Source organism: Manis javanica, chromosome 12 (assembly GCF_040802235.1).
Source record: "Manis javanica isolate MJ-LG chromosome 12, MJ_LKY, whole genome shotgun sequence".
NCBI lineage: Eukaryota > Metazoa > Chordata > Mammalia > Pholidota > Manidae > Manis > Manis javanica.
Window position 1 is genome coordinate 31,983,496 of NC_133167.1, and position 16,323 is coordinate 31,999,818.

General features: G+C 45.0%; 1 protein-coding gene across 1 annotated transcript; it reads right to left on the minus strand.

The window, feature by feature from the left end:
- Window positions 1-3,275: 3,275 nt before the first annotated feature.
- Window positions 3,276-7,911, minus strand: FZD7 (frizzled class receptor 7). The gene has a single exon (XM_017643668.3). The coding sequence runs from the start codon at window positions 7,101-7,103 to the stop codon at window positions 5,379-5,381; it is 1,725 nt and encodes a 574-aa protein (XP_017499157.1). The 5' UTR covers window positions 7,104-7,911; the 3' UTR covers window positions 3,276-5,378.
- Window positions 7,912-16,323: the final 8,412 nt, after the last annotated feature.

Consider the following 16,323-nt stretch of genomic DNA (forward strand, 5'->3'; position numbering starts at 1 on the left):
GGATGATTCACAAATGGACAAGCTGGTTCATACTGCCTCCTGGCTACTTGGATTCACAGGATGAAGGCCTTCCTCTCACAGGTCCCCTTTGGCTGAGGAGGAAAGCAGGGCCCATGGAGGTGAAGGAATGCAGCAGTGAAGAGCGCACAAATTCGGAGGATCACGTAGTCTGGGTTCCTGGGAAATGCATTCTTGCTGCATAGCCCCCACTGCGATTAGATGAGTCGTTTCCACCACTGAACCTCCACAGCTCTTTTCAAGAGAGGCTGTGTGGCATATAACAGAAAGTACACCGTGTTCAGAATCTGAGAACAGGAGATTGATCCCTTTATCTTCCACTTCACCTCACTGAACTAACTGTTCAGCTTCTACCTCTTTAAATCAGGCATTGATTCCATATTACAGAGTTGTTATAATAAATAATTACAAGGATAAAATAAATGATGAATGTGAAAGCAGCTTTTAAAAACAGTAAGTGCCACCAAATGTCAAGTAATATTATTCCAAATAGCATTTGGGCCTCTATAATGACACTCGCCAAGTTCTGTCTAGAAATAAAATTAGTTGCTTTTTCTCCCTTGGGGGGATGCTGTCCTCACCCTGACCTATGTCACAAGTTACTTCAGGTGTTCTGTATCTTTCCTACCTTTATCTGTAATCCCTCCAGTCCCTGACAGGGCAACTTTTATGTAGTAGCTGATCGATCAGTACTTCTTGAGCTGGATCACTTATGATAATCTACTGTTGTCTGAGGCAAACATCCTTTGCTCTATCACTGTGGTACTAATTGATAAAATTCTAAGTGACTGTGAACTTTTTTTCAGCCAAAGAGAATAAGAGGCACAATTTATGTTCACCAGAGGCCTGGCATTTTAATAGAGTCTTTTAACTAGTTCACTTTTATATGAGATATGAGGAATGGATTCATATGTAAGAAATGTCACAAATTGGAAAGGAAGAGTTAAAGAACCAAGTTTTATGAGATCAGTTTAATTCCACTGAGGATGAAGTAAAAGAAAAAGAAAACAGATCAATGAATTGTTTTAAGCACATGGTGGTATGCTTTTGGTCCCTTCTAGGATTTCTTGGAGCCCTGTAGACTTATTCACTGTCCATATATGCATATATAAAAATATACCATCTATAAATAGCCACCTGCCTTTTCAGTGAAATTAAAGATGGGAGAGTTAGAAGAGAATTTCCCAGTATAATTACAGGGTTTAAACTACAGCTGTTATACTCCTATGATTTTACCCAGAGAATGTCTAATACCACAATCTTCTATCAGGCACATATAAAAAAATTCTGCCTGTTCCTTCATGGCAAAATGTTGTCAACAGGACCTTTATTTATTTTTGCCAAGATTTCTCACATACCTACTTAAAAAGATTACGTGTTGTGTGAATTACGGTTTAGACTAGTTTGTTTTATAAACTGCAGAAAATTTTCACACAAGTGTTTCTGCTCCTTATCTAGGGATTAACACCAAAATCCTGCCAATGCTTTTCTTAAACGCTACACATGCCCTTTCACAAACACTCTCCCTCACATATTTTCTGCTGAAATGGGCCTCCTTAAAAATCCATGAGGTTCTAAAATTCTTAGGGAAAAATTGACTGCATAAGGACCCACTACAAATGGAAAGAATTAAACTGAACACTTTTATCTTTGCTTACAAAAAAGCAAGTAGTCATTTATTCATACATAAGTCTTTGTTCCCTCACTAAAGACCAATGCTCTTCCATCTAAGAGAGCCCTGAAGGATGAGGCAGCACTGACAAGAGGAAGGGTACACATTTATAATAGTCACACAGTTCTCTCCACAGAAGGGCCTAAGTGCTTTAACAGTTAATTTGTGAGCAAAAAACCCCGTTGGGAGCTTTCCACCCACTCTAAAAGCAAACATTCTTAACAGGAGGTATTAGTGTGGTGTTAAAAGAGGCATGCTTCAGCCTAAAAGGTGTCATTTTATGAGCAGAAACTGGATAAACCTTAAGGACTTGCAGTCACTGTTTTGTTCCTTTCTTGATGCTAAAACCTCACAGGTTAGATGACCTTCACACCCATTGTGATGTTCAAAACCCAGGAGGATTTTAAAGATGCTTTCCACTGAGCGTAGAGGCATAGCCTCCTGGTGGGGACTGTCACTGGTTTTCATTCTGTGTTTGTAAAACACACCAGCTATGTGTGTGAGCCTGTTAATTAAAACAAAAACAGCACTGTTTGAGCTTTAGAAGTACAGAAACTCAGAGTCCAAACAGGTAAGGAGAAACAGCAGAGTCCAGCCCACTGCTGGATCTTGATAGCTGCCAGAGGATGAAGTGACTACATGTTATGAAAAGCCAGAAAATGGGCACCTGAATTAAGAGGTGAATTTAAAAAAAAACAAAAAAAGCTAGGAGGCTAGGATTTGGAAGTATTTAGAATGCCTTTATCATTTCCCTGAGAGACTGTTCAATATCAAAGTGTCTGGATAGCGAAGGCTTCTCTGTCTAATCTGATTCCAAAGTTAGCCTCTCCGACAAGAGGAAAGAATAGCTTCAGTGGCTTCTGAGGCCATCCCGGGGTCAGGCACAGAGTCTATTCCTGACAGAGCTGCTGAGTCACTGCCACCTCGGGGAATCACTTGACCTCTGGTTCAGTTGACCTAGAAGGTAGAGTGAAGCCTATAGCAGACAAAGCTCCAGACGCAAGGCCCCTGCTATTATCTGAAATCATGTACTGACTTTCCCAGCCACCTGAACCAAAAGGATTTAAGTATTAACAACTTAGATAAGGTGCATTAGAACTCAGAAACACCAATCAGCAATCAGCTAAACCACACACAACACCCCCAACACCACAATTCACTAAATTCTTCCCAAGGAAAACACTGCCAAAAGACCAAAAATATCTTCTAGCTCTCTTTCAAATACGGACTTCATCTCTGAAGGGCAGTGAACACGTGGCTCAGACAGCACCTCTCTAGAAGAGATACTTATTTGGTCCTTCAGTAAGTTATCCAAAGCAAGGTGGGAAAAGGCTTAGGATTGTGTGGCAAGGTGTGGAGGGAGACAGGAAGCAGCAGCAACAGAAAAAAAAAAAATGAAAGAACAGTTAAGATACCCATTATACTGTATTTATCAAGGCCAGGAAAATAGACCTCAATAATATATCACATCTATATGAGGGACACAGCTAATGGCTCCCTTCATACCTTCATTCCATGACACAAAGTTCTGTTCTTTGGTTTAACTATATACAGGAACCGTTAACCAAATAAACATTCATTTTGTATTCAAAAAAAATTTATTCGTGATCTGTACATGTGATAAAGTGGGGCTTCCTTGCAGACTTTTAAAGGCAAAACGAAACAAAAATCCAAAGTAAAAATGTATAAATACAATATATATTTTCTTACAAAAATGGGAGATTTACAAAATATACATACTGCACTTGTCTCTATTTTACAAATTTCACATGCAAGAGATACACAAAAGATGCCAAAACCTGTGAAGTAGGAGTTTTTAAAATGTGACAAAATAAGACAATTTTGTTGGCTTAAGAAACACAAGGTCATTGTTAACTTTAATATAAAAAGCAGCTCCACTCAACTGAATACTAGATTTATAAAGTAACTTGCACTCCTGAAGTACCCTCTATGATTTAAAAACTGTTTAAAACATATTTAAGAACTGTTTTGAGAAATGGGATAGTGTTGCAAGATTGGAGGATGGCGTCAAAGGTGAAGTAAAGGTTAGCTTCTATGATTCTCTGCTCAGCTTTAGACCATTATGCAAAAGAATCAGTTCTATTATAGAAAAAAAAGTACATGATTTAAGATTAATAAATTTAAGTCATCCAGCACATTTCAAAGAACTCCAGAATTACTTTGAAGTTTACATTCTTTTAATGACCTTCCTTAAAAATGGGGCCCGTGGTTTGAATTGTCTGCTTCATTCACTATCATTTCTGCAGGTTACCTCCCCTCCCAGTCACACAAAGACAGGGTCAGCATACACGCACTGTTTTATAAGCGGATTTCTGGAACTAAGAAAATGGGACAAAATGTGTTTTGTTTTTTTTTAACTTTAACTTTCCTTTTTTATGGAGGCTGAAGGCATTATGCTTCTCCTTTCATCTTGAAGGAGTCAAATTAGAAATGAAGAAATAGGAGAAAAAAACCCAACAACCTAAATGTAGTCTTATAGGAAGAGAAAAAAATGAAAGGAGAGATTTCCCTGACCATTTTAACACTGCCTGTTGGATCATGTGTTGCGAATTAAATTTATTTAAAACAAACACAACAAAACCCCTTGTATTTCCTTTAGCCAAGTTAGAACCTCCAACTGAACCGGGTATGGAAGCACACTGGCCTTCACTTTTCCTTAAAAAGGAATGTTTATCTCAGCCAAATTAACATCCAAAGGGAAACCTCAGATTTTCACTACTTTGCATACATAAATTGCTGTCTTCAGTTTAGGGAGACACTTTTGTTTCCTCTTTTGTCTCTTACAACAAAGACAAGGGAAAAAATGCATTCCTGTCTTGAAAAGTAACAAGTCATCACTTCTTTTGAGGGTTTTAAACCAAATAAAACGGCGTACTTTCTTCCTCCCGCCTTCCCCACAAAATAAAGGAGTAGCAGAAGTACCTACTACCCGTCTCCTTTGCCTCATCTCAAAATGTTATCTTCATTTCTTTTGCATCTTCACATTAGGATTCTAGGAGGCAGGCCTCCCAAGTCTTCCAAATGCTTATTTTACAAGACTTGAAAGGAGTAGAAGAGGAGAAACAGGCGGGGAGGGCAGGGGAAGGGGCTGTAATGTCTGACCCTGGAAATTAACCCATCTGGGCTCCAGTTTGGCCCCAGTGAAAAGAGATTATGGTTTGATCACCGCTAGACAAGGACACCGCGGGGCGTCCTCCCTTTTCCCAACAAAGCGTCCGCTGCGGCCAGAGCCGGACCTTTCCCCGGGCCTCACAGGAGTGAGCAGAGGCCACTTGTCTTGCAGCAGGGGAATCGCTCAGTCCCAGCTCAGCCTCGGAGCTGGGAAGAACTCACAGCAGTATCTGCTGGTCTCAGTCTTCTCGATAGGCCTAGGGCGGCCCGGACAGCACATGATTTAACATCACCTTTATTATCATCACCATCATTATCCTGCAAATCTTTGCCAGAAGTATTTTCATCCAAACTGTCTTTCCACCCAGGCCCTTTTCCAAACCCATCCCTGTCCCAAATTACCTATATCTTCTCTCTCCCGGTCACTTCTCACTGGAGGGGGAGAACTTACAGACACCCCCGCCACCCACCCCACCCCCCATCCAGCAGCTTCTTCCCCACCGCGCCTCTCCCGGCTCCGGGGAGAGGGAAGGAAGCGTGGGGTAGGGCTCGGGGCTCATACCGCAGTCTCCCCTTTGGTGCCGTGGCTCAGTCTGTGGTAGAAGCGGCGCCACGACTGCAGAGTCTTGCCGGACCAGATCCAGAAGCCGGTGGTGATGCCCACAATCATGGTCATCAGGTACTTGATCATGAAGACGGTGAAGTCGGGGCTCATGGGCGGGAAGTGGCCGGGAGGGCAGGGCACCGCGTAGCTCTTGCACGTCTGCAGGAGCCAGGTGCGCTCCCAGTGTTCGCGGAAGGCCTGCTCATAGAAGTAGCAGGCCAGCACGATGGTCGCTGGCACGGTGTAGAGCACGCTGAAGACGCCGATGCGCACCATGAGCTTCTCCAGCTTCTCGGTCTTGGTTCCATCGTGCTTCATGATGGTGCGGATGCGGAAGAGCGACACGAAGCCGGCCAGCAGGAAGGACGTGCCAATGAAGAGGTAGACAAACAGGGGCGCCAGCACGAAGCCCCTCAGCGCGTCCACGCTGGAAAGGCCCACGTAGCACACCCCGCTGAGCAGGTCCCCATCCACCTGGCCCATAGCCAGGATAGTGATGGTCTTGACTGCGGGCACCGCCCAGGCAGCCAGGTGGAAGTACTGCGAGTTGGCTTCGATGGCTTCGTGGCCCCACTTCATTCCTGCCGCCAAAAACCAAGTGAGCGACAGGATGACCCACCAGATGGAACTGGCCATGCCAAAGAAGTAGAGCACCATGAAAAGGATGGTGCAGCCCTCCTTCTTGGTGCCCTGCGCCACCGTGCGGTAGCCGTCGTCTGAGAAGCGCTCCACGCACACTGCTCGGTCCTCTAGCAGGAAGCCGGCCACGTGCGCCACCGCTACCATGAAGTAGCAGCCCGACAGGAAGATGATGGGCCGCTCCGGGTAGCTGAAGCGCCGCATGTCCACTAGGTAAGTGAGCACGGTGAAGAGCGTCGAGGCGCAGCACAGCACCGACCACACGCCAACCCAGAGGCGGGCAAAGCGCCTCTCCTCCTCCTTGAAGTACATGAGGCCGTTGGCGCGGCCTGGCTCGCATGGGGCACCGCAGTCGCGCTCGCCCAGGAAGCGGTACCCCAAGTAGGGGGGCACCTTGAGCTGCCGGGGGCAAGAGAAAGGGAAGGCGGAGCGGCTCCTTCCGTCAGCGGACCCCGGGGGCAGCGCAGTGAAGGGCACGTCCGGCATGTAGGGTGAGGTGGGGTAAGCGGTGGGGCCGCCGCCGGGGCCCCCAGAGCCGTCGGACGTGTTTTGACCCACGCAGATCTCGCCGGCGCCGTGCACTGGGAAGTTCTCGCAGCGCAGCCGCTCCGGCCACTGGAAGCCGAACTTGTTCATGAGCGCCTCGCAGCCCTGGCGGGCACGCTCACAGAGGGAGCGACACGGCGGGATGGCCTGATCAAGTACAGTGCACACGGGTGCGTACATGGAGCACAGGAAGAAGCGCAGCTCAGGAGAACACTGCACCTTCACTAGCGGATAGAACTGATGGACTTCGAGGCCAGCGTCCTCTTGGTTCGTGTGGCCCAGCAGGTTGGGCAGGATAGTCTGGTTGTAGGCGATGTCGGTGCACAGCGGGATGGAGATGGGCTGGCAGAAGCCGTGGTCCGGCACTGAGATGCCCTTCTCGCCGTGGTAGGGTTGCGCCTCGGCGCCCGAGGGCAGCGCGCCCAGCAGTGTTAGCACTAGGGTGCACAGGCCCAGGGGCGAGCGCGAAGCTGTCGCGCCGGGCCCCCGCATCGCCAGTGGCCGGTGCAGCGGCGCTCTCAGCCCGAGGAACGCGACAAGGCAGCTGGGAAACGCTTGGATCCGGGGAGGCGCCGCCGCGCCTGGGGCATGAGAGTCCTCCCGGCGCCGGGGCCGGGCCGTGGGCGGTGCGGAGCCGAGGGTGCTGTAGCTGGGGTGCCCGCGCCGCAGGGGCGCCGCAGCCGCCTCCGCCCAGCACTCGGGAGGCCGCTGGGGGCCCAAAGTCGCCTGCCTGGGCCGGGGGCGCGAAGGGGGGCCGCCTTCTCCAGCCGCCACGTAACGGTGCGGCTTTTTCTGCGGCTAGGAGCAACAAGCGTCTCCGGATACCCTTCAAAGTTTGCCCAAGTCTCTCGACCCACAGCACACAGTAACGCACGAGCCCCTCACACCAAGTCGGGTCCCCGGCAGGCAAAAGCCGGAGCCGGCGCCTGCTAGCAGATCCCGCCGCCTTGGCGGTGCAGCTCCGCCTCCTCGCCTCGAGGCTCCACTCGTCGCCGCCGCCTCCTCTGCGTCCTTCACTCCCCGCTCCTGCAGATCCAAAAGCTCGGCCCCAAGTTTCAGCCAAATGGCTGATTCTCGCTGAGTCTGATCGGTGCCTTGGAGCCAAGAGCTCAACTAGTTCTTTTTGGAAATCCAGTTACACTGGGTCCGAAGCTGCGAGGCCTGGGCCTGGCCTCTCCAGCACCGCGTAACCCTGGCCCTAGAGTCCCGGCGCCCGCCGTCGCCCGCCGCCGCCCGCCGGGAGGGAGCGCAGAGTAACGCCTCGGAGCCGAGCAACTAGCCAGAAGAAGCGTCTGGCTTGCTGGGCTCCAGGCCGCCCCGCCCCGCCCCGCCCTCTCCCCTCCACCTCCCCTCCCCCCATTCACAAACCACTCCTGGGGCGGGCCCTAGAGCTCCAAGGTGGCCCAATGGCAGCCTTTGTTTTCTGTGTGTCCCTCTCCGGATTCGGTGGAAATCGGAAGGGGCGGACGAGAGAACCTTAGAGGCGGAGTCTGCAGCCCTCTGGGCGGATTCCTAAGGGGAGGGGCAGGGCTGGGACGAAAAAGTTAACGAAAAACTTCTACTTTGGGTCCGCTCGGGGATCGGTGTGTGTACGGGTAAACGCACCAGAAAGGGAATTTGCCTGAAAGATTTGCTTTTCTTCCAGGTATCTAAAATACACATTCACGAACAGGGGGCGCATCGGGAAATGCTTTTGCGCGGAGAAGCTGAGAATAGCGCAGCCCCTCAGTGTACAGAGACGTGACCTGGAGTCACGTTAGCCCTGCCTGGGCTGAAAGTGCTGGGTTTGGCGCTTTGGGGTAGCCGGATCCTAAATGTCGGCAGGGAGAGAAGGCGAGTGCTCCTCGCTGACTGTTTTGCTTTCCTGGAACCCATGCCGACCACGTGAGGCCACAATCCCCTCTCCCTCTCTCCAGGTTGTAAAAAGGAGGAGGGGCCGCGTCCGAGGAGAAATAAGAGTGCGGTGGAGGCGGTGGATTTAGGGCGGGAGGAACTGCAGACCCCTCCGAAGGGACACAGCCCTGGAGGGGCGGACGCGGGGGACCCCGGCCACGCCCACGGCCCAGAGTCTATAGGGATCTGTTGCGGCTTTAGTGAGATGATAAGAAAACGAAGACAGTGTTGGGGGGAATGGTTATAAAAGTAACCCTATACCAGTGCCCCGGAACATCTGCAGGGCTAAAAGTGCGTCTTGGATTGCCGTGTTTTTCTTAGTTTTGCAGCGTGTGGCCCTTTGGGATCCCATCATCTTTGCAGAAGCTGTGATTTGATCCATTAGTTGGAATCTGCATAGAAAAAGTTTTAATGCGTATTAGAAACCAGGGCATTTGCTCATTACAGAGTTTTCAAAACAGGAGGAGAGTTCATCTTAGTTCTCTGGTAGCGTTTTCTGGTTGGCCAGAGTTCTTTTGTTCCCGGTGAAATCTTCGCCCAGCTCGAGGTTCTGGGCACTCCCGCGCGCTCACTGTCTCCCCCCGCCCCGGGAGGTCAGAAGTTACCGGGCCTCTCCCCTCGGTGTGCACTGAGGAATATGAATTCCCATGCAGGAAAAGAACATCTTAAGAAAGGAAAAATTTCTGTCTGTCCTTGTTTCTGGCCCTCTGATATATACATACACACAGCAATCCTATGCGGTAAAAAACGTCATTCCTGTCTGCCTGTCCGTCTCTCTGTCTCTCTCACACAAACTCACACACAGCAATTTTATGCTATAAACCTTTTTAAAAACATTATTCCTGGCCAAGCCCTTCTGCCAGTATCAGTTCTGATCAGGTTGAGTGTTTGTTTGGGGCCTCTACCGCCCCCGGTGAGCCTCTCTAGCAAGAAAAAACTGATTCTGCAACTCAGGACAATTGATTGGGTTCCCTTCCCTGGGACGCTTTGGCTTCCTCTGCTTTTCTTGTATTTATTTTCAATTACTGAAGTTCACTGGGAATCTTTCCTTCCACTTCACAGTTCTTTGTTGTTTCCCACTCCTGTTAATGGGTCTGGAGAGCGGAATCCTTTGGGCCAGGATAGGGTGTCAGACTGCTCACATTCTCCATCTGCCCCTCAACAGGAGTCCTCATCTTTTTTTCCCTTCAAAGCAGTAGTTTCAGCCTCACACTTGGGCTGTGTTTTTTTTTTTTTTTCTTTTGGAGTATCAGTACAAAGTAATATGAAGAACTAATGATACTTGGTTTAAGTGTTTCACTCTTGTATTTTTTAAAGGACTCCTCTTTTTCTCTCTAAATTGTTATTCTTGTTACCTAACATGGGGGAGCATTGATACTGCATTGAAAGATGTTTAAAGACAATGCTGCTGTTTTGCTTTGTCATTTAAAGTGTGTGGTCAGGGGTTGGAAATCCTTTTTTCTTCTCTTTGAGCCAGGATATCCTCCTTCTCTAAATCAAATTTTCATGCTTATTCATCAGGTCACTGATCTAAGTCATCTTTGCTGCTTATTAAGGGAGATATTGCAGGAGAAATTTCAATTAAAATAAAAACTGACAGGATAAAATACTATGTTTCAACAACAACTAAAACCAGTTTAGTTGATGAGCTTCTTACTCCACATATTACAGCCCCATAACTAGAAAGAAAAAAAAGGAGAGTCCTTTAAAAAATTCGAGGGACGAATGAAATATTTTTAAAGCAATCTGTGCCTAAGATGCAGAAAACCTGTCCCAGATGGAAAGTATCACAGATGTGAGTCCTCTTGCTCTGTCCCAGGCAGACAAGTGCAAAAGCAGAGAAGCAAAGGCCAAATTTTTTGGACAGTGTTTTATTTTTTAAGATGATTTTTAAAAATCCACTCTAAAATTACTCTGAAAAATAAGAATTTGCTGTTTGTGAGGGCATATGGTAGCTTTCTGTGCCTTGCCTGATACAGAATGCTCTGATTTCAAGGAGTTAAGTAATCGCAGGGAGTAAATCAGAAAAGTAAGCTCACAAAATAGTCTGTTTTAAGCTCTATGGTAAGTGTAATAACATTGGTTCACATTCTGTTCAGGATCAATTTAATTCTCTTTTCCAAGCAACACTTTCCACACCCTACTCCCAAAGGCACTAACTGGTATCTTCTTTGGAGAACTAAGGGTGGAAAATTTTGTAACTGTCTGCAGCAAAACTTACAATTGTCCCTGCCCTTTAAAACAACAAAGGCTTTTATTTCTTCACATCATAGTCATATGGTCTTGCAGAAAAGTGATGATACTCGTTGGCTCCAGTTATTTAAATGCTACTTACTTTGGCCAGGTCCCAGGTTTATCTAGTTGAATTACATTCTGATGTCAGGCTCCATTTGAAAATGGCCACCTTCGTGGTGCCACAATTCTGTGGTTGTAGTAAAACTCCAGCTGCAAGAATTACTCATGCAAGACCAGAAAGGGCAGCTTTTAGTGCATACCTCCCTTCCTGGCCTCTCTTTTCTAGACAATTTGTGATTTTATAACATTAAGGATTTAGAATTTCCAGTTTGCTAGGTTGCCACTGAATTCTTTTCATTTTAGTTTGGGGTGTTGGATCCTTCCCAAATGGGAACATTCCTAACCTTAAGTGAGAGATGTCTAGATTGAATAAGAGGAGGGCCATGCTGAAGTCCTGTTAGGTGTGTAGGACCCACTCAGTAGAGGTGGCTTATATTATTGAATCTGACCATTTCCCTTGTGGCTTGGGGGTTGTATTAGTTATCTATTGTTGTATAACAAATTAACCTAAAACTTAGCACATTTAGTATTTTGTATTATCAGGGTACTGGGTGTGCTCAGCTGAGTCCCCTCGCTTGGGGCCTCTCACAAGACTGCAGTCAGGGTGTTGGTTGGGGCTGCAGTTACCTCAAGTTTAACTTGGAGGAGGGTCTACTTCCAAACTCATGTGCCTATTGTCTGGCTTCAGGAGTATCTATTTCCAAGCTCATCACATGGCTGTTGGCTCAGGTTCTCACTAGCTGTTGGCCAGAGACATCAGTTCCTTGACATGTGGACCTCTCATAAGGCTACTTATAACATGACACCTTATTCCCCCAGAGCAAGTGCTCAGGGAGAGAGCAAGAGGGAGAGAAAGGGCAGAAAAGATGACTACAGAACTCATAGTCTTTCTGTAAGCTATCTTGGAAGGGACATCCTGTCACTTTTGCCATATTCTATTCATTAGAAGCAAGTCACTAGGTCTACCCACACTCAAGAGGTAGCAAGGATTACTGTATGGTGTGAAAGCCCATTGGAAGGTGAGGATCACTGGGAGCGGTGTTAGAGATGATTTATCACAAGGGTATGGACTGATTCCCAAAGTATTATGGAGATAAAGCCAAAGAGAAAAACAACTCTTAGGTCTCTACCCTTGGGGAGTCCAAAGAAAGGGCCACAGATAAAGCCCCATGTTGATTGGTTATGATACCACTTGCATCTGGTAATCAGAACAGAACCCTAATTCTGGCCAACTCTTTTTCTAGACACATGCCATTGGACTTGAGGGAGAAAGAATGTGGAAGAAATTGATTAATAAAAGACCAGCAGCAATCCTGGGGAAAAATTTCCAAGTGGAAAGGGTGGGGCATTCAGGGGAGTCAGATTTGTACTCAAAGGACAGAGCATTTGGTACATTGTTTCGGTTATTTGGGTTATTAGGTAAAAGCACTGTTGGTAATTGCTACCCATCTGTACAGGATGTGGAAGAGGATTGGAAGAGGTATTAATACAGACTGTTTAGTTCTGCTTTTCACCATCAATTTCCTGTCCTGCCTCACACAAGTCACATAACCTTCCTTGTTCCCTTGGGGTGCTGTGAGAATTAGTGAGATAATATTTACAAAATGCTTTGTGATCTATAGTCAAAAAATCATGAGAGCAGAATCCTGGCTTGGTTAAATGCATGCCAATCATAGAGATAAAAGAGGAAATTAAGTGCATATTTTGCAGCTCTGGTTCTTTGCTGAGGCTGTGATTTTTTTTATAGTGGTATGATGGTAAACTTTTAACAACCAGCTCTCCGTGAAAAAAACTCTGATCTGTACATTGCCAATTTCCGTGGTGTAAATACTGCTGCCATAGCTGATTTCAAACTGACACTGTGTTACTAAACTAAGAGTTTGGAAAAGACGTACACAATCAGTTCTGACAAGTCCCTAAGAGCTGGCTCTAGCACACCACTGAGTTTATAGAACTTACTCTCTTCTGATTATTTTGAGCACCAAAATAGTTCTAATTTTAATAAAGTGAGAACCATTTATAAAGTGCCACATGCTTTAGGTACGATATCCCTAATTTTATAATAATCCCTTGAGGTTACAGGTTTAAGTTCCTTTATTTGTTTGTTTGTTTGTTTTGGTATAAAATCTACAATTATATGAGGAATATTATGTTTACTAGACTCCCCCCATCACCAAGTCCCCCCCACAAACCCCATTACAGTCACTGTCCATCAGCATAGTAAGATGCTCCAGAATCACTACTTGGAAGGGACATCCTGTGTTGCACAGCCCTCCCTGTGCCCTCCCCCCATTATACATGCTAATTATAATGCCCCCTTTCCTCTCTGCCCCACCTTATCCCTCCCTTCCCACCCATCCTCCCAGTCCCATTCCCTTTCGTAACTGTTAGTCCATTCTTGGGTTCTGTGATTCTGCTGCTGTTTTGTTCCTTCAGTTTTTCTTTGTTCTTATACTCCACATATGAGTGAAATCATTTGGTACTTGTCTTTCTCTGCCTGGCTTATTTCACTGAGCATAATACCCTCTAGTTCCATCCATGTTGTTGCAAATGGTTGGCTTTGTTTTCTTCTTATGGCTGAATAGTATTCCATTGTGTATATGTACCACTTCTTTATCCATTCATCTACTGATGGACACTTAGGTTGCTTCCATTTCTTGGCTATTGTAAATAGTGCTGAGATAAACATAGGGGTGCATATGTCTTTTTCAAACTTGGTTGCTGCATTCTTAGGGTAAATTCCTAGAAGTGGAATTCCTGAGTCAAATGGTATTTCTATTTTGAGCTTTTTGAGGAACCTCCATACTGCTTTCCACAATGGTTGAACTAATTTACATTCCCACCAGCAGTGTAGGAGGATTCCCCTTTCTCCACAATCTCGCCAACATTTGTTGTTGTTTGTCTTTTTGATGATGGTGATCCTTACTGGTGTGAGGTGATATCTCATTGTGGTTTTAATTTGCATTTCTCTGATGACTACTGATCTGGAGCATCTTTTCGTGTGTCTGTTGGCCATCTGAATTTCTTCTTTGGAGAACTGTCTGTTCAGCTCCTCTTATGACTTTTTAATTGGATTATTTGCTTTTTGTTTGTTGAGGTGCGTGAGCTCTTTATATATTTTGGATGTCAAGTCTTTATTGTATCTGTCATTTATGAATATATTCTCCCATACTGTAGGATGCCTTGTTGTTCTACTGATGGTGTCCTTTGCTGTACAGAAGCTTTTCAGATTGATATAGTCCCACTTGTTCATTTTTGCTTTTGTTTCCCTTGCCCAGGGAGATATGTTCATGAAGAAGTCACTCATATTTATGTCCAAGACATTTTTGCCTATGTTTTTTTCTAGGAGTTTTATGGTTTCATGACTTACATTCAGGTCGTTGATCCATTTCGAGTTTACTTTTGTGTGTGGGGTTAGACAGTGATCCAGTTTCAGTCTCTTACATGTAGCTGTCCAGTTTTGCCAACACCAACTGTTGAAGAGGCTGTCATTTCCCCATTGTATGCCCATGGCTCCTTTATCATATATTAATTGACCATATATGTTTGCGTTAATGTCTGGAGTCTCTATTCTGTTCCACTGGTCTGTGGCTCTGTTCTTGTGCCAGTACCAAATTATCTTGATTACTGTGGCTTTGTAGTAGAGCTTGAAGTTGGGGAGCAAGATCCCCCCCACTTTATTTTCTCTTCTCAGGATTGCTTTGACTACTCAGGGTCTTTGGTACTTCCATATGAATTTTAGAACTATTTGTTCCACTTTGTTGAAGAATGTTGTTGGTAATTTGATAGGGATTGCCTTGAATCCGTAGATTGCTTTAGGCAGGATGGCCATTTTGACAATATTAATTCTTCCTAGCTAAGAGCATGGGATGAGTTTCCATTTTTTAATGTCCTCTTTTATTTCTCTTAAGAGTGTCTTGTAGTTTTCAGGGTATAGGTCTTTCCTTGGTTAGGTTTATTCCTAGGTATTTTATTCTTTTTGATGCAATTGTGAATGGAATTGTTTTCCTTATTTCTCTTTCTGCTAGTTCATTGTTAGTGTATAGGAAAGCAACAGATTTCAGTGTATTAATTTTTTTTTTTTTGAGAGGGCATCTCTCATATTTATTGATCAAATGGTTGTTAACAACAATAAAATTCTGTATAGGGCAGTCAATGCTCAACGCACAATTATTAATCCATCTCAAGCCTAATTCTTCTCAGTCTCCAATCTTCTGAAGCATAACGAACAACTTCTTACATGGTGAACGAATTCTTACATAGTGAATAAATTCTTACATGGTGAACAGTACAAGGGCATTCATCACAGAAACTTTCGGTTTTGATCACGCATTATGAACTATAAACAATCAGGTCAAATATGAATATTCGTTTAATTTTTTTTTTTTTTTTAGTTTTTTTATTTTTTTATTTTTTTATTTTTTGAGAGGGCATCTCTCATATTTATTGATCAAATGGTTGTTAACAACAATAAAATTCAGTATAGGGGGGTCAACGCTCAATGTACAATCATTAATCCATCTCAAGCCTAATTCTCGTCAGTCTCCAATCTTCTGAAGCATAACGAACAAGTTCTTACATGGTGAACACATTCTTACATAGTGAATAAATTCTTACATGGTGAACAGTACAAGGGCATTCATCACAGAAACTTTTGGTTTTGATAATGCATTATGACCTATAAACAATCAGGTCAAATATGAATATTCGTTTGATTTTTGTACTTGATTTATATGTTGATCCCACATTTCTCCTATTATTATTATTATTTTTATTTTTAATAAAATGCTGAAGTGGTAGGTAGATGCAAGATAAAGGTAGAAAACATAGTTTAGTGCTGTAAGAGGGCAAATGTAGATGATCAGATGATCAGGTGTGTGCCTATGGACTAAGTATTAATCCAGGCTAGACAAGGGCAGCAAGACATCCACGGATGCAGAAGATTTCTCTCAAAGCAGGGGGGGTGAGGTTCTGAGCCTCACTTCTGTTGATCCCCAAATTCTCACCTGATGGCCCCCCTGCGACTGTGCCTGTCTTAGGTTGTTCCTCCCTTGAGGAATCTTACCCGTCTCTGGCTAACCAATCATCTTCCGGGGCCATACAGGGAAATGTAAAGTTGGTAAGTGAGAGAGAAGCCATATTGTTTGCAAAGGTTAGCTTTTTACTTCTTTGCAGATTTATGCCCTGTGGCTTCTATGCCCAGCACTTGTCTCGAGGTATCTTTACCACCTGGAGGAATTATGATACTCGGTAAATTCGATATGAGGCACGAATTCTATTTAAGGGTTGTAATTAGGAAGGAAGAAGAAAAGCTATAGATGTAGCATATGAAGGAAACATGGGAGGATTGATTATTTCTTTGACATATCTTCTTGTATAGTACCTTAAGTATGTATAGGTTTTAAACTACTAACTAATTTGCACACACATATTAACATAATAGGAATACGGTGACATAAACAAAGCAAATCTATAATTACCATCCATCTCCAGTGAAGCCAAGAAAACCATTTAGGCATCCTAG

What these genes read in the sequence shown, in the direction of transcription:
- FZD7 (XM_017643668.3), bottom strand. Translation starts at nt 7,103, where the DNA reads ATGCGGGGGCCCGGCGCGACAGCTTCGCGCTCGCCCCTGGGCCTGTGC.